The sequence below is a fragment of the Lynx canadensis genome, chromosome C1 (genome assembly GCF_007474595.2).
Source record: "Lynx canadensis isolate LIC74 chromosome C1, mLynCan4.pri.v2, whole genome shotgun sequence".
NCBI lineage: Eukaryota > Metazoa > Chordata > Mammalia > Carnivora > Felidae > Lynx > Lynx canadensis.
Window position 1 is genome coordinate 131440941 of NC_044310.1, and position 26342 is coordinate 131467282.

Consider the following 26342-nt stretch of genomic DNA (forward strand, 5'->3'; position numbering starts at 1 on the left):
AATGATTAGGGGGTAGAGGAACAGAGATAGTTAATAATTGCGAGGTTAGATTCTGACTGGTTTTAAAAAAGTAATAATTTCACTAACAATAAAAATAGGAGAGGTTCTCATTTTTAGGCTGGGAACTGACTTTGGTATGTTAAATTATGAGCTGACATTAAGAATATTAAAGGGAATTTTCATGCTCTTCTAGTAGTGAGATAAACTGGCAAATTTGGAATCGGGGTAATATTAAATAATGAGAGTACCAGTATGAATCATCACAATGATTGAGCTCTTTAAAAGGGAAAATATACCCATGAGTAGGGAGAAAGTTTCTGCAGGAACTGCACCTATACATTCAGAAACCGAAAACATAGAAAGCAGCATTTGATGGTTTAGGAAAGTGATAGGGACACCAATACATGACTTATCTCTTAGTCCAGGTTTAGGAAAAAAAATGAGAATGGTCAATAGAGAAGTAATGGAAGTGTGCAGTGGAAATGTAGGATAATAATTATAATGTGGATAAAGATAGTAAAACAGGTTAACAGATACGTTAGAATAGGCTGGATGTAGTGTAATCAGATTGTGTTCAGAAGGAGAAGAAACACTATGTCCCAGAAGCAATCAGACCCAGGCTGTTGTCAACTTAATAGTGGAAAGTGAAAACAAAGAACAAGGTCAAAACATGTTATCAAAAATTATGGGGAGATTTTTAAGTGTGTTAAGGCATGCATTGAGGCATAAAAATGCCATGGCTGTAAAGAAAGATTGTCTAAGAGGAAAGCAAAAGAAGAAGAAAGACCATTGAGTGTAAATTGCCTAAGGAAATGAAAGGAACCATGGTACCTGGTTGGAGGACAATACTGGTTAACACTTAGCTTTATCAACATGTCAATAAAACATAGAACTATACACTGAAAATTCTACTTTGTAGAAATTTTTTTTTGAAAAAATTTTTAATGTTTATTTACTTTTGAGAGTGAGAGAGAGACAGAGTATGAGGGGGGAGGGGCAGAGAGAGGGAGACAGAATCTGAAGCAGGCTCCAGGCTCTGAGCTGTCAGCACAGAGCCTGACGCAGGGCTTGAACTCATGGACCATGAGATCATGACCTGAGCTGAACACAGATGACCAACTGACTGAGCCACCTAGGTACCCATACTTTGTAGAAATCTTAAAAATTTAATGAGGGGGTGCCTACATGGCTGGTCAGTTAAGCATCTAACTTCGGCTTAGGTCATGATCTCGCAGTCCATGAGTTCAGGCCCCGTGTTGGGCTCTGTGCTGACAGCTCAGAGCCCAGAGCCTGCTTCAGATTCTGTCTCCCAATCTCTCTGTCCCTCCCCCACTCGCACTCTGTCTCTCTGTCTCTCTCTCTCTCTCTCTTAAAAAAATAAACATTAAAAATGTTTTTAAACTTAATGAGGTTTGCAACATCATCATTAATTTGAATATGTCATGAAGTATTATTGAGTCTGCTACTGTGCAAGAGTGATAATCTAAGCCATTTACTGCATTTTCATAGGTGTTGCAAATAAGGCTAACAATGAAAAATTTTGGAATTTATGTCTTTACTTATGTCATTTTTAAAGCTTTAAAATTCTATGAAGAAAAATATGTACCTGAATTTCTGTCATAAGAAATCTATATTCAGGTAATGGTTTGTTTTAGTATAAATTCTTTTAACATTTTCTCTCTCAACATTTTTAACCATATATGCTATACTAAAAAGATCAGAGTGGCAAGCTGAATATGCAAATAATACTTCTTGATTTCTGGTAAATTTTGTTTACTTTTGTATTATAAGCAAAACAAAATGAGCACATTTTAATGTGTACATGAAATTGAAATATCTTCCCTTTCAAATAATTATAGGTAACTTTACTCCTACAAATTATAATCATCTTTCAAGAGGAACCCTGGATTCACTTGTGACCTTGCCTATTTCTGCAGGTGCTCTATTGTTTCCTTAGGAATTCTGAATTCATCAACCAGTCCCTCAAAGTGTTACTTATAATTCACCATACATTGATTTCATCTGCTGAATTCATACCATAAACCTCTCAAGAGGAAAGAAAATTTCTTTTTTTTTTTTGAATTTTTAACGTTTATTTATTTTTGAGACAGAGAGAGACAGAGCATGAACAGGGAAGGGGCAGAGAGAGAGGGAGACACAGAATCTGAAACAGGCTCCAGGCTCTGAGCTGTCAGCACAGAGTCGGACGCGGGGCTCGAACTCACGGACCGCGAGATCATGACCTGAGCTGAAGTCGGATGCTTAACCGACCAAGCCACCCATGCGCCCTGAAAAGTTCTAATACGTATACTTTTATTGCTTCCTATGAAAAACGCCTCTTCTTTTTTTTTTAGTGTATATTTTTGAGGTGGGGGAGGTGCAGAGACAGAGGGAGACACAGAATCCCTCCAGGCTCCAGAAGCAGGCTCCAGGCTCTGAGCTGTCAGCATAGAGCCTGACATGGGGCTCAAACTCACACACCATGAAATCATGACCTGAGCCGAGGTTGGACGCTTAACTGACTAAGCTACCCAGGCGCCCCAAAATATTCCTCTTCTAACACTACATCACAGATTTCTTTTTCCCTAGGTGCCATTTACAACTTTCTCATTCAAGTCAAAACTACAAATATTTCTTCTCTTTCAAACAAATAAATAAACAAGTAAATAAATTTTTCAGTCACATTGCTTACACAGAGATGTGGGACAATTAAAGCGACTTAATAATAACTAATCACAAGGGACTTATTAAAAAAATGAGCATTTTTGAGCTAAATATAAACAAGTTTATACTCTTGAAAGTGAAAAAATCAATTCAGTGTCATAAAATACACTAACCCATAGTTTTGTTCTATCTTTTTCTCAATAGATAATCCTTTCCTATCTCATTTTATTTCTTCACCATAAAAGATATATTGATTTCTAGCTCCTAGATAAAGCCAGATATTATTGTCATCGTCCACTATTGGTTCTCAAGAAACATTATATAACAGATAAAACAGAAAAGAGTTTTAAAAAATAGGCGAAATTTCATTGTATTATTCGGGAGGTTCTGGAGATAAGCTAATAATCACTTACACAACTGTGCTGATTACAGAAGTTGCAAATTCTCCTCCTCCATGTATGTGTGTAGCCCCTTTGCAGTTCCACCCATCAGTGTGACTCTATTTCCCCATCCTCTGAATCTGGACTTGGCTGTGAATTTCCTTGACCAATGAGACATCAGTACATATGGCTTGTAAAATATTTGTGCATTGAGGTCAGCCATTTCTGAGAACCACGGGACCATCCCAAGCTAGCCTGCTGAATAACAGAGAGACTAGTGGCCCAAAATCCAGAATACAGCATGCCAGCTGCTGGACATATGAGGGAAGCCGTCCTAGATCATCCAGCTGCCATGTGATCTGAGGCTGACCAGAGATTAGAAGAATCATCAGCCAATCATAGAATAGTGGGATAAATAAGCAGTTGTTGTTTAAAGACACTGAATTCTGGGATGGTTTGTTATTAATCAAAGCTAATTGATATACACAAATCTCTACTCCTAGAATAGGGATTAAAAAAGAAATAAATGTAATTAAGTTTAAACTGACATATAATACAGAAATGACTCTGATCCAGGATGTTTTAAGTTTATTTATTTATTTTGAGAGAGAGAGAGAGAGAGAGAGAGAGAGAAAGAGAGAGAAACCCAAGCAGGCTCTGTACTATCAGTGTAGAACCAGATGTGGGGCTTGAACCAACAAGCCGTGAGATCATGAGCTGAGCCTGATAAGTCGGACGCTTAACTGACTGACCCATCTATCCCTGATCCCTCTGATCAAGGATTATTAATCTCAGTATCTACTCACTCACCTACTGAGAATTCATTTGGTAGTGATCCTATATTGGGATGTTAATTCATATGTGAATCACTATTTCCCAAGTCCACCTAGTATCTTTTTAAGTGTGATATCCTACGGCAGATGCACGAGCTTGCCAGTTTCCTCTTATTCCTTCCCTCTATTCCTAATCAAAATCATAAACTATAACAGCTTGAGGGCCCACTATAGATTTCAAAGTTCAAGTTTTATAATAAGCAAAGGTCCTCTCTTCCACATTGGCATGATCCAGCATGTTTGTAATTCTGCAAACAGAATCTTTGTCAGACCAACTAATACGATCTAACTAGGGAAGTCCCCTGAGCCTGAGTACGTTTACAGAAAACTTTTCAGCTTCCTGTTTTATTAAGACTGACTTCTCAACAGAAAAATGTTAGTATTGCCTTCTACTCCATCTATTGCCGTCAGCTATTCTGACACATTCACGAAAAATTGGGAAGCTCTGACTCTATGAATAATCCTAATACTGATAACTGAGTGCTCCTGAGGTCCCCTGTCCCTTCGCTGCCTCCAAGATCTGGACCACACATAATATTGACCCTACAGAACTTCAGGGATATGTTCTACACATGACTCAGAATTTTTCTGTCTCTAACATAATGTTCCTCATGAATTTTTCTGCTCCTCATATTAAGGAGCTTCTACCTGTGGTTCCAATGTCTCTTATTCAGATATGCCAGTGCCCTATAGGGATCTGGTCTTTTTCAATATTGTAGGGTAAAAGACATTTAGGACCATCATGCCTATGAAGGGGATCAGAATATGCCACCCCAAATCATACTACTATCACATAGGGTTATTGTGAGCTGAAGGCAACTGAGAAACAGTGGATACAGGAAAAGCTTGCTACCCTCCCCCTATCTACTTAATAACAGGACATAAATTTTCCTTCATGAAGGTATCCCTTCCATGATTCTAGGGAGGGAATAACTATCATTATCACAGGAGTTGGAGATAGCACCAAAATGAGTCAACATAAACAACATCTTACTAAAAAAAACATTATCTTCCATTAGTTTCCCCCATATATTTATCCTCCCACAATTTACTTTCCCTAGAAGCCCTAATTCCTTTTTTTTTGTGGTTGTTTTTTGTTGTTGTCATTTAGCTACATCTCTGCAATTGATCACCCTTTGTTAAAATGGTATATAAACCCCTGACTCTGTTTCTTTTGGGTCTTTACTTCTTTTCTGTGAAGTCCTCCATGTACTCATAAAAATTAACATTACACAAAAATTTTTATGCCTTCTTTTTTTTCGTGATAAGCTGTTTTCTATGAGTTGAATTCACATTTCACTGAGAAAATCCCAAGAGGATATAGTAAAAATTGTTTCCTCCCCAACCTGACATAGGCCATCTTCTTGGAGAGAGTCTAATATTTTAAGAAATTATGAATTCATGGAAGCCATACTGAGCACCAATTTACATCCTGCAACTTAATGAGGAGGAAATCCCATGTTCTCTTCTTCTCTGCACTAATCATGATTAACTCTAGATTTTGCTCTCCATAATCAATCATGTTATTCTCTGTCTTCCACTGGAGCATAAAAATTATCCCTTGCCTCAGCACTTGCTGACTCCCTACACAGAACATTCATCCTTCATTCTTACCTGTTTCTTAACCTTTGTAATTTCAATGTACAATAAAACAATGCTCCTTTATGTATTTCCAACATTTGCAATTATCTTAATAGGTAATCTGAAAATTGCTGCAAGCTAATAAATATGACTGAAAGTATTTATTTTATAAAATCTGAAAAAGTTGAGTAGCTAAGATCCCCACATTTTGAGAATGAATTTTTATATGATATATACCAAGCAAATAAAAAATAAATACTTTTTAACAGCTGACAGTTTTTTTTAGCCTTTGAAATTGCAAATAGAAAAATTAACATAAAATGGGGCACCTGGGTGGGTCACTTGGTTGAGCATTCAACTCTTGCTATCAGCTCAGGTAGTGATCTCACAGTCATGAGACTGAGCCCAGTGTCAGGCTCCAGGCTGAGTATGGAGCCTGCTTGAGACTTTCTCTCTCCCTCTCTCCCCCATCCCTGCTCCTACACTCTCTCTCTCTCTCTCTCTCTCAAAATAAATATAGAAACATTTAAAACAAAAAAGAAAAATTAACATAATCAAATGAATGTTTAGGCACTCATAAAAGGATATGGAACTAGCTCATTTAAAAGAAATAAAAAAGGGGCACCTGGGTGGCTCAGTCGGTTGTGTCGACTTCAGCTCAGGTCATGAACACACAGTTCGTGGGTTCAAGCCCCACATCAGGCTCTGTGCTGACAGCTCAGAGCCTGGAGCCTGCTTTGGTTTCTGTGTCTCCTTTGCTCTCTACCCCTCCCCTGCTCATGTTCACGCCCCCCCTCCCCAAAATAAATAAACATTTAAAAAATTTTTAAAAAAATAAAGGAAAAAGATATTTCCAATAAAATATAGTTTAAAAGCAAGGCATATTACCACCAGTAGTCTTGAAAAAAACTATATATATAATCATTATGAAGGAAGAGGGTTCAGGATGGTATTGTAGGAAAACCCTGAATTCACCTCCTCCCAGGACACAACAAAATTACAGCTAGTTATGAAATCATTTTTCTCTGATAAGGACCTGAGAACTAGATGAATAGCACCTACACACACACACACACACACACACACACACACACACACACACAAGATGCATTGAGAAGAGTAAGAGTGGCAGAAAAACCACGTCCTCTGGGACCCTAACCCAGCAGTGAGGTGACTTCCCAATCACAATGATGATGCCCAAAATACAGAACACTTCCCCAAGGAGTGAATAAATTATGTCCTTCATCAGGAACTCTGACCCTGGGGGCTATCACCAGAAAGATAAGCCCCTAAAATGTCTGGTTTTAAAAATCAATGAGGATTAAGATGAGTAGAATCACAGAATTACAGGAGAGGGAGATCTGACTCTTAAAGGAGTTGCAAGAAAAGCCACTCACCCCGAGAATCTGGGCAAAACAGATTGAAAATTGCCTAGACCATAAGTGAGAGAGACCCACTTACTAATTTAAAGTCGCTGCTGGAGACAGAGGAAACTGTAGGGACTTTATCCAGGGACAAAAGCCCTGAAAGATTCCACTTTTGAAATTTCATCATAACTTGCTGTTGACAGAGTCGACAAGCACTATTTTTGGTGCTCTACCTTTAGCCTGCTAGCACCAGAGGGAATGCTCTGCCTACCCAGTGCTGTAACCAGTGTGGGCAAGTTTGCATGGCAATTAACCCCATGGAGACACCAAACCACAACTGGGAGGGATGCAATTCTTGAGCTCTTTAGCTAAGGAGACAAGATGCAAGGGCAAGGTGAGCACCCTGAGCTACAACTAGGACAGGCAGGTGCTCCAGCCACGCCTGTTCTGCTCAGCAGTCAAGCTGTAATGGGCCGGGCGATGCCCACCCAGCAGACGGACTGGAGAAGTGACCATGCCAGGAGTGCCATAGGTCCTGCACTTCTCACAGTAGCCTACCCACAACAGGGCTGGGCCAGGACCCCGAGACCTGCTCACCCCACGCAGAGAAGGAAAGCAACTGAGAAGGATCAGCACCCTCAGCCCAGCAGCCCTTCACAGCAGCTGCAGCCCTATCACTGCTTTTGATATCTTTAAATACTTCATCATGTTGCCATTAAGTTTTTTTTTTCTTTTTATATGTGGTAAAAGATGTAACAAGACGAAATGCATTATTCCAGAATTATTAAAATGCAATACCAAGACAAAAACGAACTTTGCATCTCATTTGTGTATACTTGTCTACCAGTAACTCTTTTGGGGGAGGGAATTGTTTTGCTTTGTTTGTTGTTTTTATTTTCTGGTCTGGCAAATCAAACTATAAATTCTCCTACAAAACTTTAAGAGAGGATTGCAATGGTTAAACAAATTAGCAACTTCTTAGTGGGGATGGGGTGGTGTAAGGAGAGTATTTAGAGAAGTTTATGTGAATTATCCACGTAAACTAATCTTAATTTTTAAATTCTAGTCTGACCTTAATACACTACCTCATATCTGTAATTATTATAATTATTTCTGATTGTTTAACAACTCTAACACATATTCTAAAAATAATTTAGAGGATAATTATCTTAAATAATCCACAAATGTATCACAAATACAGTAACACAAAGTTTTAAATAAAATTAGGCTTGATTGTAAGTTTTGTGCATACCCTTTCTTATAAAACCTCCACACGCAAAAAAACTATGATTTGGTTTCCCATTTCGGAGGTGAGGAAACTGACAGTATCACATAGTAAATAAAAGCAAAGTGGGATCTGAATCCCAACTTGACTGATTTCCAACTCCCAGCTATTTTGTTTCACTTCTTCCATGTGCCTTAACACTTTCAGCCAAGAAAATGCTACTGGTTTTAATTGCTTTGATTTTAGGAGGCAGGAGTAGAATGGTTTGGTTGCATGTACACTTTAATATGCTTTCAGTTTCATTTACCAATGTTCTAAAAGGATCTATACTCTTAAGTCATCTTAGCCTTCAGACATGACCATTGAACTTTACTGAACATAGCACAGCCAGACTTATCATCATAAAACAAAAGCCTAGTGTATGTATACCTTATAACACAAATGTTTTCCCTTCATCTACTAATAAAACCAAAACTACTTATCTTGGATATTAGTACATCAGTGTTCATTGCAGCATTTCTACAATAGTCAAAAAGTAGAAAGAAACCAAGTGTCTGCAAACGAAATGAAAGGATAAACAAAATATGGTTTATATATACAATAAAAGATTATTCAGGCACAAAAAGAGGAATGAGTTTGATTCATGCTGTAACATGAATGAACCTTGAAAACATTATACTAAGTGACATAAGACACATATATAAGGTAAAATATTGTGTCATTACACTAACATGAAATACCTAAAATAGGCAGATTTATAAAGAAAGAAAGCAGATCAAAGGTTACTAGGGGCTATGGGGAAAAGGAATGGGGAGTAACTTTTAAACAGAATTTTATTTGAAGTGATAAAAAGATTTTGGAAATGGTCATGATGATTGCACAATATTAAGAATCTAATTGCACTGAATTGTACAATTAAAAATAGTTGAAATGGCGAATTTTATTATATATGTATTATATATTATGCATAATATATATTACCTAATTTAAAAAATTAAAAATGTAATGTAATACACCAAAAACTATTCAGTTGTGTACTTTTAATGGGTGAATTGTATGGTGTATAAATTGTATCTCAATAAACTTTTTAAAATTTATTTGTATTTTTATTTATTTATTTTTTTAATGTTTATTTTTGGAAGAAAGACAGCACAAGCTGGGTAGGGGCAGAGAAAGCTGAAGACACAGAATCCAAAGCAGGCTCCAGGCTCCATCAGCAGAGAGCCGATGCGGGTCTCAAACTCACCAACTGTGACATCCTGACCTAAGCTGAAGTCGGATGCTTAACTGACTGACCTGGCATGCCTAAACTTTTTTTAATGCTCCTTATATTGGCAGATCAAATCTTTCATTATTGGCACCCTCCCTAGGACTTTATCTTCATCTCACACCAATTTATGCCACATAATCCACATTCTAATCACACTAAATGATATGTGATTCCTTGTCTACCCTGTCTTTGTACTAAAGATTTTCTGAGCTTGGACGTTCCTGGGTTGCTCAGTCAGTTAAGCGTCTGACTCTAGGTTTCGGCTCAGGTCATGATTTCACAATTAATGAGTTCAAGCCCCACATCAGGCTCCATGCTGTCAGCAAGGAGCCAGCTTGGGATTCGCTCTCTCTCCTCTCTCTGCCTCTCCCCAGCTAGCTCTCTCTCTCTCAAAATAAATAAATAACCTTTTAAAAAAATAAAAATTTTCTGAACACTTATTCTAGAAGAGTAGTTTGGAAACTTCTCATTCTGAGAACTTTTACTATCTTAAAAATTGAGGACTTGAAAGAAATTTTGTGTGATTTGCATCATATTTATTTACCATATTAGAAATTTAAACTAAAAATTTTGTCTTAAATATATATTAACCTCTTATAATTTGTAAATTTGTAAAATTTAATTTGTAAATTTCAATTCATCTTGTAAAACACAAATGAATTGACTGCATATTAATATAACTAACACCTTCTAAGAAAATACCTGTATTGTTTAATTTATTTTGTTTAAGGTTTATTTACTTATTTTGAGAAACAGAGTGTGAGAGAGAGGCAGAGAGAAAGGGACAGAAAGAATCCCAAGCAGGCTCTAGGCTCAGTGTGGAGTGCGATGTGGGGCTCAATCTCATGACTGAAATCATGACCTGAGCCAAAATCAAGAGTCAGATGTTTAACCAACTGAGCCCCCCAGGCACGCCTGTATTGTTTTAAATGAGAACGGAATACTGTTTTAAAATTTTACAAGTCTGTTTAGTTTCTGGATTACTAGAAGACAGCTAGGTTCACACACCGGCTTCTTTTCCTGTTAGGTTGTTTTAGTTGAAGTATGTGAAGAAAATCCAGCCTCACACAGCTATGAAGTTGGAAGAGAAAGGTGTTTTAGTAGCCTTTTCAGATAATTCTAGATATTCTTTCACACTCTACTAACACATAACAAGTGGTAGTTACTTAAAGCTTAGCTTCAGTGTGGAATCAGAAACCATACTGGTGAACTTTTCATACTCTATCATATTAAAATCCATTGGTCCATCCTACACTTTGAATGGATCATTTACCCATTCATGACTTTTTTATCATGTCATTTGAAAAATATTGGTTCCCTAAGTTAAGCATATCTGTTGACACATTTCATTGTGCAAAAAATTAGCTCAATAATACCAACACCCATATCATCAGAAAAGCCTTTAAGCACTGGGAAGTCATCAAGCTTACTGTACTCGATACAAATCCTCTGGAATTGTAACTTTTACATGAAAGCTTGATTTCTATTATTTGCAGCAGATATTGGAAGTCATTTTCCTTGTAGTGACAGACTCATTGTATTCGTTCTTTAGAAAATGTCTGCTACACACCAAGGTTTGAATAACCATAGACTATATGTTCCTCACTCTTTCAAGTAAAGCATGGTGTTCCTTAAAAGAAGCATGGACCCAAATAATCACACAAATACTTGGTTTCCTTTAGGCAGCCAATGAAGTTCAGAATGCAGCAAAAGTGTCCTATGTGTATTTCATCACATAGACTAATAAAGAGATGTGTACTGTAGGATCAGGATTTAATAAAATAAAAATGTTTTACTCTCTTTAAGGATGTTCTTAAGTGAAACAGGCTTTTTTTTTCTCTGCTATTAAGCAGCATTGAAAAATACAATGACTACTAATACAGTTTAGTGCCATTGCTTTGATTAGCACTAAGTTGTCAGCAGTTTGGCCACCACTGCTTTCACACCATCAATGCAAAGGTCAATTCTGTGGAAAGGCAATTATCTAGTATTATTATGAAAATACTATTGATCTCTTAGACTCCTCAAACACCTATCAGGAGTCCCCAGGAAACCACACTTGAGGACCACAGGTCTAGAATTATTTTTTCTTCCTCTCCTCCTCTACCTGCCCCAGTCTACTAATAGGTTTCTATTGATCTTTTAAGTTTCCTCAACTCAGGTCAGTGGCATCTTATAGTCTTCCCCAAACAGTTTTTTTGTTTGTTTGTTTGTTTGTTTTTTTTTAATTCTCTAGTCTTTTAGTATCTTGTGGCTTCTACTGAATTTCAATGTTTATTTGCAGTCTCTTCTGAAACTGTGGCTTCTAAAGGCCTATGGGCTGGTATTCAACTTTATAACCAGAATACCTGACAAAAATTCTGAAGCATAGAAAATGAATTAATAAGTTAATTAATATATTGTGGATACAATGCAAGCACTTTCAACTCTGAACTGTATCAGTCTAGAAGAAACGGAGGACTAGAGTAGTAGTATAATCTAAACTTCCTATACATATACTGAGTTGATAAATCTCAAATATGTCTGTATTTTATGATCAATATTGTTACAGTTGCATTATCTCCCTCCCTCTGTCTCTCTCTCTTTTTCAAACACACACACACACACACACACACACACACACACACACACCCCAAAATGGCATATTGGCACGTTCTGTAATTTACAACTGGTATGAAATTATCAATAAGTGTAGTAACCTAGAGAATAAAGAAATGATAATATATATTTATACAAGTATATGTTTGAACTAATTTGGAAAATCTGAGTAAGATTTGAATAAACAAATAGTGGCCTAGCAGAATGTTAGGCATTGCATTGTGTGGCAATGTATAATAAGTTTGACCATATTTATACTTACATTTAAATGAGTAAACATATAGTAGATGTTATATTTCACTAGCTATCAGGTATATTAATATAAGTTGACTTTTCTTACAAATTAGATAGTCATAAATTAATAAAAATTATGAAATTATTGTTGAAAACAGTGTGAGACAATAAGCCTTTTCATATACGTTTGATGAAAATAGAAACTGGTATGGTCTTTTTGGCAGGAATTTGACCAGCTAAAAATTAAAATAAATACTGATTGATTCTGCAATTCTATTTCTAGGATTCTATGCTAAAGAAATACTCACATATGTGAATAAAAATATTTATATGCACAAATGTTCATTTTGAGATTGTAGGTAATGATGAAATACCAGAAATAAATGTTTATCAGAACAAAATGATTAGTTTATATTTAGTGTAAAATAGGCACAGGCTTTCAAAAGAATTAGATACAGTCTTAAATAGGAAATAAAAACTTTTCAAGGTATATATATAAAAAATCTGAATAATGCATATAGTATCATTCAATTTTGTAATTACAAATGAGATACACATTACATGAAAAAAGTTCTGAAGACATGACTGCTGTTATGGGTAAGTAAATGGAATTGATGTTGCAGTGATAAGGCAGAAATTTAGTTTTTAAATCTATTTTACTTGAATACAATTAATTTATGCATTATTTTACAATTTAAAAAGTAATGAAAAGGATTGTCTTCAACTATAATGAAATTGGAAAAGTGAGGGATATATGAAAATCACACAGAGAGAAAAGCAAGAGGTTATATCAGGAATGTGAAGATCATCCTTGTTGAAAGGTGGATGGCAGGAAAGATGTTTCTCTAAACAATATGAATACCTATATGAATAAACAATACAAATATAAAACAATAAACTACATAAATAACAATATTTTGCTTGAATGAATATGTCCCTTAAAATATAAAAATACTTTAAAATAGTATTTATTTACTAACATTTTCTCAACACTACTATACACACACACACACACACAAATAATAATCTCTGATATTTGTTTGAGAAAATACAATTCACTGAATAAAATTAGGCAGATATTCCTAAAGATATAATTTCACCCAGAAGAAGAAAATAAAATTAGTATAGTTTTATACTGAAAAAAAATTTCCATGAATTTTGATATACATACAAAAAGACACTGTCAAGGATTATATTGAAAGATCCATGATTAGAAACTAATAATCATAATATACATACTGTACATGCTAACAGTTAATTGCTTCTTTGACTTTCAGCAGATCAGATAACATAGGTGCATTATTCTTGAATATAAACTCAAAAAAATGTAATTACTACATACAATTACCATTCTAATTTCTCTGCTAATGCAAATGATACTCATTTTCACCAAAGTACTTAAAAAAATATTGTACTTACTTTCAACGATTACTTGTCTGTCTTCCCAGTTATCTTTAATAAGCTGTATATTTCCAAAGTGTGCATCGCTGTAAAAGATTCGGTTGGTACCTTTTCTTCTTTGATTATAGTCAAAAGCCAAGGCTATGACATTCTTAAAATAATGTGGATTTTCATATGGCCTTATTGGTGAATTTAAATTGGTTTCATCAGAAAGATGTATACTTTTTAATATTGTTCTCCCTGAATATAGCAAATAGCCTTCATGCCTTAGGCAAGTAACTCCATCCTCTGCTAAATATCCATGGGCACAAGTGCAAGTTCTCCGAGAATTTCCTCGATAAAGACAAAGTTGCTGGCATCCACCATTGTCCTTTTCACAAACATTGGTCCCTAAATAGGAAAAAAAAGACACACACATATACAAACATATATGTTTGGTTTTTTATTTTGTTTTCAAATGATTTTTCTTTCAGAAAAAAAATGTTTAAAGTAAGCTTCATGCGCTGCATGGAGCCCAGTGGAGGGCTTTAACTCACGATCCTGAAATCAAGACCTGAGCTAATAACAAGAGTCACTTAGGGGTGCCTGGGTGGCTCAGTCAGTTAAGTGTCCAACTTTGGCTCAGGTCATGGCCTCATGGTTCGTGCTTCCAGCCCTGCATCAGGCTCTGTGCTGACATCTCAGAGCCTGAAACCTGCTTCAGATTCTGTCTCCCTCTCTCTCTGCCCCTCCCCTGCTCACACTCTGTGTCACTCTCTCTCTCAAAAATAAATAAACATTAAAAAAAAAAAGAGTCGCTTAACTGACTGTGCCACTCAGGCAGCCCTCTTACAGAAATATTTTTAAAAATAATGTTGAATAGTCTGTTATTTTTTATTATTATTATTCTTAATACTGGTCAGTAAAAAAGTCAAATACTATAAAATACTGACTTTTTTCACACCAGTTTAAATGCTGGATTTCTGATTTAAAAGACTGCATTCTTCTGCTCTAATTATCATCTAAATAAAAGCATTACATTTTTCTTGTAATCAGCCAGTTAAGTGTATATCTCTTTTTTGAAACTTGATGCTGAGATTGCAATAGGTTTCATGTACTGTAATCTTTGGCACAAATAACAATTTTCTCAAAACATGAACTGAGTTCCCCACAAACAGTGCACTGCTTTAAAATCTGTGTCTATGAAATATGAAAGCTATCAAAGAAATTTACAGTGCCAATGTACCTAACCTCCTAAGTATATTAAGCATAAGTTTTTACTTCAGTTTTTTTTTTTTTTTAATTTTTTTTTTCTCAACGTTTTTATTTATTTTTGGGACAGAGAGAGACAGAGCATGAACGGGGGAGGGGCAGAGACAGAGGGAGACACAGAATCGGAAACAGGCTCCAGGCTCCGAGCCATCAGCCCAGAGCCTGACGCGGGGCTCGAACTCACGGAGCGCGAGATCGTGACCTGGCTGAAGTCGGACGCTTAACCGACTGCGCCACCCAGGCGCCCCTTTACTTCAGTTTTGAGTGAAGATGTAATATACTATCAAGATTGCTCCATACAGCTGATTTTCTTCCATGAATCCATCATCAACTATAAAATTATTATACATTCCTTTGATGTCAAGAAAATTAATTACAATTTATTTTAATGGACATTAATATGGATATTTAATGACATAAAATGGACACTTAATTGAGGTAAATTAAAAAAAAAAATCCAAACCACATTTATATCAGTTTCAAAAAACATATTTTAAGGGATTGATGACTTCAGAAATATTTCACACCAATAGCAAACTTCTGAAGCCATATCACTTTATATATTAAACCATAACCCAAAATACGTAGCTTTGACAACTTTTACTCTCTAATATCCTAATTGTGCTTTGTATTTTCTTGTCGAGTATGTATATTTACCAAGATTTTCTACATTACTTAGCCCAAACCTATACTGAAGGCATGCCAGGCATATAACATGTCCATATAAATACACTGTCTAAGGCAAAACTATCTATGTATGAACTATTGTGTATTCATTTCATTAGACTACTGTATGATTTTTATAGGAAATTAGATGTTAAAAAATACAGTTTTGAGGTTTTGGATTCATATAAGAATCTCTAACTTTGATTAATATTTTTTAAAAAGGAGAGAAATAACGTAAGATATATTTATTTTACAAGAATGCTGACCTTTTTCTCTTACTCGGTTAAAGATTTTAACTTCCTTCAGGTTGACTCCAAGACCTGTTCTCATGGTTACGGCTTCTGTGGCATCATTCTTGTGGCCTCTTCTGATGGACCCGTTGGCATGTGCTCTGACAAAAAGTTGGACATACATGATCAACAATCTTTAAGTAATTCACATCAAGCCAGTTATTTAAACTGAAGATAACAGATGGCCAAGCAGAAGGGGAAAGAAACCAACTTTAGTCTGTGACATTGAAACGCTTGAGCCTGGAATAGCAAGAGTGCCTGACTTTCTGTGGAAATCACATGGCTTTGTGAGATCCTTTTTGTGCCCTTGCTAGGGAATGGCTAATCCTACAAGGGTAAAGCAACTGGCACTGAAATAACATTTTGAGACTCAAATACTTATGAAAAAATAAATTACCTGTCAGACCAGTAGATGTAAGCCCCAAAGACCGCAACTGAAAACATATCCACATTGCTCCCTGACAGCACCATCTCACGATTACCTCCAGTCTCAAGGTCAATTCTTTCTATTTTGTCTGTACGAGCATCACACCAGTACAATTTGTTTTCCTAAAGATCGATTGAAAAGTAATGTTACAAGCTGTTTTGGATTAAGTGGTTTATTAAAAAAATAAGAGAACACTAAGAGTGGATTAATGCAAGTTGGCAGTTAATGCGCTTTAAATACTTAAGAAATCCAACACACCTCATAGTCAATGGAGATACCATTTGGCCATGTTATTCCCATGCTTACAAGGATAACCTTCTCGGAGCCGTCTAAGCGAGCTTTTCCAATGCAGGGCATCTGTCCCCATTCAGTCCAGAACAAATAGCTGAAATGAAATTGTTGATTTATAGTAATATGCAGATAAATACAAAAAAAACCCATATTATTAACAATAAAGCAGTGACATTCATACCAATAGAACAAAAATAATATATTTTAGAAATCCACATCCATGTGTTTATATTTGTGAAAAAGAATTTTTTTATTTTAAAAAATATTTAACGATTCATAGAAATCACAAGGATGGATTCAAAATCCCTCCAAAATACTTTGCATAGGCTACTCCCTGTCTGAAATGCTCTTCTCCAACCTGTTTGCCTCATTTGCTCTTGTTCCCATTGCAAACATCATTTCCCTCAAAAATTCTTCTGTGTTCTGATTATTTTACCCTATACTCTGCATGGATTAGAGTGAAATTTACAGTGTTATAGTTCTTATATTTCTTTACAGTGTTATTTTCATTAATGTTTTTTTGCCCTCATTGGACAATAAGCTCAATGAGGACTGTGATCTTTTCTCATTTTCATCTACTATTATACCTACAGCACTAGGAAATTAGAAAAATTTTAAAATAAAAATTAGTGGAAGATAAATATTTATTAATATATATATGAATGCACTATAATTTCAGTTCTGTCCAATTACACTGATAAATGTAACCATTCTAATTTGAATTTTGTAAGTTATCTTGTGAAGCAATCATAAAACATAGATTCATACAAAAGCAGATATTCCTATTATAGTAATCACGTAATACAAAATGGAACATGGAAGAAAATGAAATACAGAAAGAAAATCCAGAGTATGCTGAAATAAAACATGTCAAAAAACTAAATGTAGAAAAACAGAAGGCATATTATTCATGCTTTCTTTTGCTCATTCGTTCAGCATACATAATATTTATATTACAATACAAAATCCATGCTTTCAGATAAACAGGATCCATTCTTTTGAAATTATGTCCACTGAAGTTTTTATTTAGCTGTCAGGAAACAGCAGTGATTAGAATTTAGAAAAATATGGCAATCATTGATTCATCCAGGCAACAATGAATGCGTATTTTGTGCATATTTGAATACGTATATATGAGTGATCATACATGAGAAAATGAGGTTGCATATAGAAAAATCAAAGATGTACATTCATATTTTGTATCCACTCAAATGTATTATTTATCCATAAAAAGATACTTAAACTACATAAAAATATATGTATTCCCTTTACGCATATTGTTTTGATTTATTTTAAAAGTTGATTTTTTTCATGGAAATGCTGTATAAAATAAATGTGCTGGACTTTCACAACCAGATGAAAAAGAAGGTGTGGCTAGAATTCCAAGTATATTAATCCTGAAGAAGCTTTCGTTCATATTTATATGGTCTATAATTAGAAAGGGAAAACTTCGTACAAGAAATCCAACTAGCATTTTATTGGTTAGCTATAGGTTGAAATAGCCATAAAAAATCTATGTTTTCATTAAAGTTAAGATTTTTAAACTTTAATGGAGATTCTCATTGTATTAAAAAATAAAATAACTGGGAGGCCAAATTTGTTGCTCCATTTAACTTTTTAAGGAAAAAGTTTTAATAATGCTCCTAAAATGACTAATCAATCACTGTGTCAAAATGGCAGGGGGCATGACACTGTGAAGGAGGCATTTTGGGAGCCAAGACAGACAGGTGCTTATTCAGTCTGATTGTTGTCATCTATTTTAACATACTCCAGTTTATTTTTTTTAATTTATTTGTTAATGTTTATTTATTTTTGAGAGACAGAGAGAGACAGAATGTGAGCAGGGGAGGGGCAGAGAGAGAGGGAGACACAGACTCCAAAGTAGGCTCCAGGCTCTGAGCTGTCAGCACAGAGCCTGACGTTGGGCACCAGCTCATGAACCATGAGATCATGGGAGCCGAAGTGGAGAAGCTCACCGGACTGAGCCACCCAGGAACCCCTAACATACTCCAGAGTTTAAATATGAAAGGAAATATGTACAATATCCCTTTTATTTAATAGTAATCTGCTTTCAGATGTACTAAATGAATAATACAAATATTATTTTAAAAAATAAATAAAAATATTTTGAGTGAACAGAGCAAATCAACTCATTTAACAAATTTAGCTCTGCTTCTCACAGCTATGGAAACTGTGGCTCAGGAAGTCAATCATCCAGTCACACAGCTGGTAAGAAAGGGTCAAAGCCAGGAATTTCACTCAGGCTTTACTAACCCAGGCCTGTGGTATATTCTCTATGTTGTCTCACAAAATATAAATATAATACAATAACATAATAATCTCATATAAAATGCTACTTTTCCTTAGGTATAAGGAATTAGAACAAAGATCTTCATATTTAAAAAACACAGAACAAGCCATGAAAAAAGTCCTAGTATCAAGAAACCAGTCTCTCATTCTTTTTTTCTCTAGTAGTCCCTTTGCATTTTAAATCTGTATTACTTCCATGCAGGAGGCCTGGATGAATAACAATAAAATTAAGAACTAGAATTACTCAAAATAAAACTATTGTGAGTACAGATTTTACTCAAATTTTCAGTAGTGATTAGGTAAATTACCATTATATATGAAGCCAAATCTGACTACAGGAACCACTTTTATGGCTAAACAATTTATCAACTTAATAAAACTAAAAGATTCTATACCTACTTAAGTTAAGCGACATTTTATGAATTTCAGGAAAAGAGTAATTTATTTTCTCCTTAAACCAAAATTAAAAATACCAAATTGAATAGAATTAGCACCGTGAGAACCTTCAGGGATTATAACTAAATGTAGAGAAAGAACACTAAGCTTATGAAACTGCAGGGAGAAACTTATGAATAATTTAAGATAGTAATTTACATAGACGTACTTGAGATATCTTTAACGAACATAGATTCTTTGTATCTAAGTGTGATTTTTTCATGAAGGGAATAAATGAAAATCCTTATCACTGGTTTTGAGACCCCACGGAAATTAAGATTCAGTGGCAGCATTACAGACCGATGTCCCCATTTGAGTTCAAAATTTGCTGTAGTGAAATGTTTGTTGAACTGTATGATATAATGAAGGAAACTGCCTTTAGATCCCTAGCTTGGTTAATCTAGCACTTAAGATACTTCTCAATTTTATCCCAGACCTAGAAATTTTCAGAATTGTCAAAATCAAATGTTATGTTATATAATTGAAGTTTCTCTGGATGATAATTTGTCTTAAACTATAAATTCCCATACTTACAGGGGCTTGCAGTTACAGATTTAAAATAAAAAAAAAATTACAAATGGGACATTCAAAAGTGGTTTGAAGGATTATAAGAATACTGTCAGAAATCATCATAACACAAATATCCTTATTGTCTTATGAGACACAGTTCTTGGCAGGAAAATGTGCAATGAATGCATACTATGTTCAAGTAGTAATTCCAATTAATTATTGACATTTGAAAAATAGGCAAAAGATTTAGGAGCACTGGAATTCCCAAAGGCTTAGTATACACTTATAGTCTTCGAAAGTTTACTGAATTGACCATATAACCAGTGTACTGATGTCAGAATTACTTTACATGCAGGTATACTTATCAAGGAAAGCAAATCTTTTTCTATCACAATTAAAGTTGAAAATATACAAAATATTATAAATGCCAATTTCGAATAAATATTTTTTGAGAAATAAAAGTAACACGAAAACAAAGCTTTGGCTTTGCTGGGGAAGGGTAAAAAGTGTGAGGTGGAAAAAGAATACTGAATAAGTCTAAATTATCATAAAAGGAATAGTATTAAGGGTGATTCTTTTAGATATATGAACAATAGTGAAAAGAAACTAATTTGAATCAATCATTTTCTTTGGGTTTAAGATTCTTAATTTGACTGCTAAACTATTTCCTCTGAACACAGATCTGGGCTGCAATTTTTACAATGAACTCACCATTTTTTTCCCATTCTTACGTCCTTCTAGGACAGCATGATTTATATACTTTATCACGTATGCTAAACAAAGATGAGATAACCAAAAATGTCCGTGCAGGCACAAAAATAAAGATCATATAATTCTTTTATAGGCAGTTGCCTTGGTTGAGAAGATTCCTCTGCCACACCAATGGGCAATAGCGAGATACTATATCAGCAAAAAATACAAAAAAACAAACAAACCTACAAATTAACAATAACAGCTAGCCTTTGTGTGAGCATGAGCTTTTGACAAACTGCTTGTAATTTTCTTTTTTTTTCCTTTTTTTTTTTTTTTTTTTTTTAATTTTTTTTTTTTTTTTTAACGTTTATTTTTTTTGGGACAGAGAGAGACAGAGCATGAACGGGGGAGGGGCAGAGAGAGAGGGAGACACAGAATCGGAAACAAGCTCCAGGCTCCGAGCCATCAGCCCAGAGCCCGACGCGGGGCTCGAACTCACGGACCGCGAGATCGTGACCTGGCTGAAGTCGGACGCTTAACCGACTGCGCCACCCAGGCGCCCCACAATGTCTTAGCAGTTTCATTAGAATTAGTTAAAACTCATACTAATCGAGTACTTCATAGGGCAACACGTCAATGTCTCAATCTTTAAGGCACATGTAAATAACATACTATAAAAACTTGAATACATTTCACGAATACATGAAATGGCATCCTGCATCCCCTCTGAGAGATATACGCTGTAATGAAGAACCTTCTCTATTTCCGTGAGTGCTTCTTTGCATTTCCTTTTCCTTCATTTATGTGCAATTTTGTTTTGAGAAAGCATTACATGGCAATCCCAAATCACTTTTCAAGTCCTGAATGTGTTACTTTTGCTTAGAGGTTCCTATAACATAAAAAGAACTCAAGCACAGATAGAGGAACACTCTGTTAAAAGGAAGAGTCTAGAGACAGTATAACCTGGAACACTGCTTTCCTTCTTCTTTTTATTTTATTTATTTATTTATTTTTGTCTGTGGTCTGTGGATGATTCTCAAATGTATTCTTTCAGCGCAGTCACGTACTCATTCAACCAATATTAATGTTGTTATGTAATGCTAGCAGTTGTTGCTATAAAATGAACTGGACTCAGTGACCCTCATGAAACTCACCATTTAATGGCAGAGGCAAATGGGTAAAGATTTGCCTTAAGAAAAATGCCAAAAGAAATACTTAAAACTTGCTAGGTGTAAGTCTCTAAGTCGTAAAAGTATAGGCTTCAACACTGAAAATACTGAAGTGCGATGGTGAGAGAAGTTGTCATTTCTATAAGTAACTTCAGAAATTAACTTTTCTTTTGAGCCAAAATAAAGATACGGGCCATCTGGGTCATTCTCTTTCTCTGTTTAAGTCTAAAACAATATTTACCATTTATTCTACAGGCCTGGTTCTGGTTTCTGTTATCCTTAAGTTCTATATCAGATTCCTTCTTGATTCACTACTCTGCAATATTGAGTGACACAACTGTTATGTGTAAGTCCAGTCAATACTGGAGAAATATGAGGAAAAATTCTTCACATAGAAAAATGTATTTGGCATCTGTAATGATACAGCATATTCTGTTTATAGCCTGCACTATATTTAGTCCCTTATTTTATTTATATCCTGCCTCATTGCACACCCTCTCATTTTAACAAATATATACATATACACATACATGTCTATGTACATATATGATATTGGTTTGCTATTTACATGTTCATAGTGTTTTTCCTGAGTAAATGGCCTATATTTTATTCATTTATAGTATCTCTAATATATAATATTTGATGTTTACCCTTTATGTATTTTCCTATGAAATATTTAATACCTTGACTCCTAGAGCCTAGACTACTAGTACTCATGTGCTGATTCTTAAAACATTACACAGAAATTTCTGATTTGTTTCATGACCTCCGATCTGTCTTATCAGTCATATCCAACCCACCCTGGGTATTTCACATTGAAAGAAGCAGAGACAATTTCTACAGATGGATAGAGAAATCAATCTTGCAAACTTCTTTTTTACCCTTTACCACAGTTTTATTGGTCAGATCCCTTTAAAAATCAAGGTAAAGTCATGCACTTGTGTGTGGCTATTTCTGGTTTCCATTGAACATGGCTTTGGTGGTCCAGACCAAAAGTTCCCTCTTGTACTAGGAGGTGGCATGACCTTTCTCCACACTCTTTCTCCTCCACCAACCCAAGAGCTACAAGGATAGCCCAGGGCACCTTGATCACTTCCAGTCCTTCTTCCCTCCTTTTAGCAAGGGGAATAAGATCCAAGATTCATGTTTAGACGTTAAGGAATAAAGATAAAGCATATGGTAAAAGATTAGGTGAGCAAAACCTAAGTTTGAAACAAGGGTGTTAAGGGGCGCCTGGGTGGCTCAGTCGGTTAAGCCTCTGACTTCAGGTCAGGTCACGATCTCACGGTCCGTGAGTTCGAGCCCCGCGTTGGGCTCTGGGCTAATGGCTCAGAGCCTGGATCCTGCTTCCGATTCTGTGTCTCCCTCTCTCTCTGCCCCTCCCCCATTCATGTTCTGTCTCTGTCTCAAAAATAAATAAACGTTAAAAAAAAAAATGAAACAAGGGTGTTTGCAGAATATTTGAGAAAATTCCTAGTAAAAAAATACCGTGACACTTTTCTTTCATTTGTCATTATAATTTGTCTATATGCCTCTCTTATATACCTGTAAAGAAAGCTGGCTATAATTTGGCGTATAACTGTTTCCAAGTTATTTGACCATCATTGTATCTTAATCTTATATACTAACACCCTGGTTGCACCAGTATTTCAATTGCAAATGAAACTTAATTCTACTTCATTTTTATAAGTGTCATCTTGCCTTAAGATAAAAGCATACTCTGGGATATGGTGTTAAAGTATGCGATACACTTGGTATCTCAACAGATGTTAAACTATTGTTAAGCTATGGTGTCTAAAGAAAACAAAATCAGAGTATTTGTGTTTCACTTAGATGTAATATACTACAAGAAGTTAATCAACTTTTTTGGTATCATGTGGTGACATACTGTGGCTTCTACTGTAGAAAGTGTTTTTCACATAAAATATATATATTGTATTTCAATTTTTTAAATGGAAGTGATGCCTTACCAAAAAATCAATAGAAGGTAGAAACTAATTTTTCAAGCTGAAGTAAATTCATACATGCTTTCTACTTTGCATTTGGTTACATTTAAAAAAAAACTTCAAGTATCCATTGTTCAAAACAGGCTTCATGCCCACTTTTCAAGGCACAGTTATATCTTGGATTCAGCTAATTTACTCCATTATGGTTTACCTTTTCCCCTGGTAATACCACCTACCATGCTTTAACTACAAACAGAATATAAAAATGCTGTACTTTATTCATATGATAAAATTTTGACACTTAAATGTCTATGTAATATTACCTAGAAACCAATGTTTGGATAACTTTTACATGGACTGGTCACTTTTAAGCCTTTTTTTCTTTTCTGAACTCAAGTCAGTAAAATGTGGATAATGTATAGGAGAAACTAATATTTCCAAGTATAATAAACATTTCCTGAAAATGTTTATTTAAAAGTTGTATCAATTCTTAATTATAAATCCTGACAAATATCTATCCATGTGACTTAAAAATGTTTTTAAGAAGAAGTGAAGGTATGGAGGTAAATAATATTTAAATGAATACCACATATGTCAAAGATTTCTTGTTTTGTGAAATAAAATGTAAATCTTGTTCTGGGGGCTCAAAATTAGGAAATCCAAAAATATTTAATGAGCTCCTCCAGCCGAATCAGTGCTGAGCTTAAAGTTGCAAGAGAAAGATATGGAAAATCTAAGAGACATCTGGAGAGAAGATATGACAGAAGTTAGTGACAGAAAGAAATAGGTGATGAAAGACGAGCCTGGGTGGCTCAGTCAGTTGAGGGTCCGACTTCGGCTCAGGTCATGATCTCAGGGTTCATGGGTTTGAGCCCTGCATCAGGCTTTGTGCTGACAGCTTGGAGCCTGGAGACTGTTTTGGATTCTGTGTCTCCCCTCTCTCTCTCTCTGCCCTCCCCCACTTGTGCTCTGTCTCTCTGTCTCTCAAAAATAAACAAACACTAAAAAAGTTTAAAAAAAAAAAAGAAAGAAATAGGTGATGAAAAACTACAGAAAGTCTAAAGTAAATTTCAACCTTGTCAGAGCAAAAAGACATGCCATAGTTAGGAAACAAAGTCACTAGACTAGAGGTAGGAGGATATGTAAACTTCTATAACAGTGGCCATTCAAATAAAGATTTTCTAAAGGAAAATGGAAACATAAGTGAAGGGATGAAGATGAGATTTTGGATGCAATGCAGTAATTAAAGTAAAAAAAAACATGACAATACATGGTAAAGGGAAAATATAGCAAGAGAGAGAATGGCATACAAAGACATATAAGGAGAGAGATATGCAAAGGACGTATATGGAATAGGTTAGATACAGCAAGAAAACTCAGACTTAGAGAACGTAACAGAGAAAATAAAGTCTTGAGTGGATAATCAATGGAGAAATATATCAAACAGAAGGCAAATGGTGTGAAATCTGGAAAAAATCTGAATTTGGCTATGGATAAATTTTAACAATTCTGGAAAGAAGAGAACTTCTTTATTCTAAGTTAAGAAGTAACATGCAGAGAAAAATAAGTTGCTGTGTTTTTTGTTTTTGTTTTTTTTTTCTTTTTTGCGGGGCAGTGGGGGAGTCAAATAGCAGAGATCTGATGCTATTTGGAAGAAATGGGAAAGGTTTCATTGAAAGGACTAGTTAAAGATGATAGAATAGAAGAGTTACTACATGAGATACCAGAGGAAATAAATGCCATTAAAGTCAAGAAGATTTAAGTAAGAAAGACAACTTTCTCTGAGGTTATACTCACTTATTTCAAAACATTTACAGCATGAATTCACACATCCTATTTTCTTGTACCACCACATAATCACTATCACAATTAACCACCAAATTTATTTAATTGTTTTACTACTCACTGAAAACTCTGCCATCTTCTCCCTCCACTGCTGGCATTCTTAGGGACTTTATGACTCATGTTGATGACCTTGTGAACATCTCAGTTCATGGTTCACCTCATCTGTTCCAAGGACTTCCACCTCTCCTTGCCTCTGCCTTACATAAGCAAGGCCACACGCTAATTTAAGTAACACATGAGACAGCTCCATTTCCAATTTTACCAATTCTAAAATCATCTCTTAATTTGTTGAGTTGTCTTGGTCATTAATGTCCTAACTCCTTACTCTGACCTTAATCTGCTGCTTTTGGTTTCCTTGATTGCATCACTAACTTCTAGACCTCAGCTCCTGACTGGCAACCAAAGGTTATTCCATTACAATTCAACTTTGAGTCTGTCATCTCACGCTCCCTTTTTGACTCATTTTTTTCCTTTTTTTTTCCCCCTCTCTACTTCTAAACTGCTGAATGTTATTATTCAAGGTCAGAGAAACATACTGATTAGATTCTAGAAATCCATCCCAGCTAAACTCATGTTGCTTTAAATCCTTTTGTTCATATTCTATTCAGCACAAGTTTCAGCAAAACTTACCTATTCATTTAAAGCTGCTAACCTTACTCATACTATCATTTATGACTTTCTTCAATTTCAGTAATTGAATTGCTAAAATATATTCTACTGCCATATCCTATCTTTTCATTCCATCTCCAAAACAAGAAGGGGGAGAGAAATTCTCCTAATTCAATGTTCCCACTTAAATTTACCTCATCTCATCCTTTTAGTAACCAAAAAGGACATAGGTATTTGAGATTAAGATATTTCAAAAGATCTCAAAGGTAGGAAACATCTAACCTGTGGTTCCCAACTGTAGTATACACTTGGTACTACACCTAGACACTCTCAGATCTTGTTTCCTA

At 35.2% G+C, this 26342-nt stretch overlaps 1 protein-coding gene across 1 annotated transcript; it reads right to left on the reverse strand.

Annotated features, from left to right (window-relative positions):
* Window positions 1-8825: 8825 nt before the first annotated feature.
* LOC116738219 (low-density lipoprotein receptor-related protein 1B-like) lies at window positions 8826-15884 on the reverse strand. Its single transcript, XM_032594107.1, has 3 exons — window positions 15737-15884; window positions 13572-13943; window positions 8826-8842 (listed from the first exon to the last, which is right to left on the reverse strand). The coding sequence occupies exons 1-3, from the start codon at window positions 15882-15884 to the stop codon at window positions 8826-8828; spliced, it is 537 nt and encodes a 178-aa protein (XP_032449998.1).
* Between the last annotated feature and the right edge of the window lie 10458 nt (window positions 15885-26342).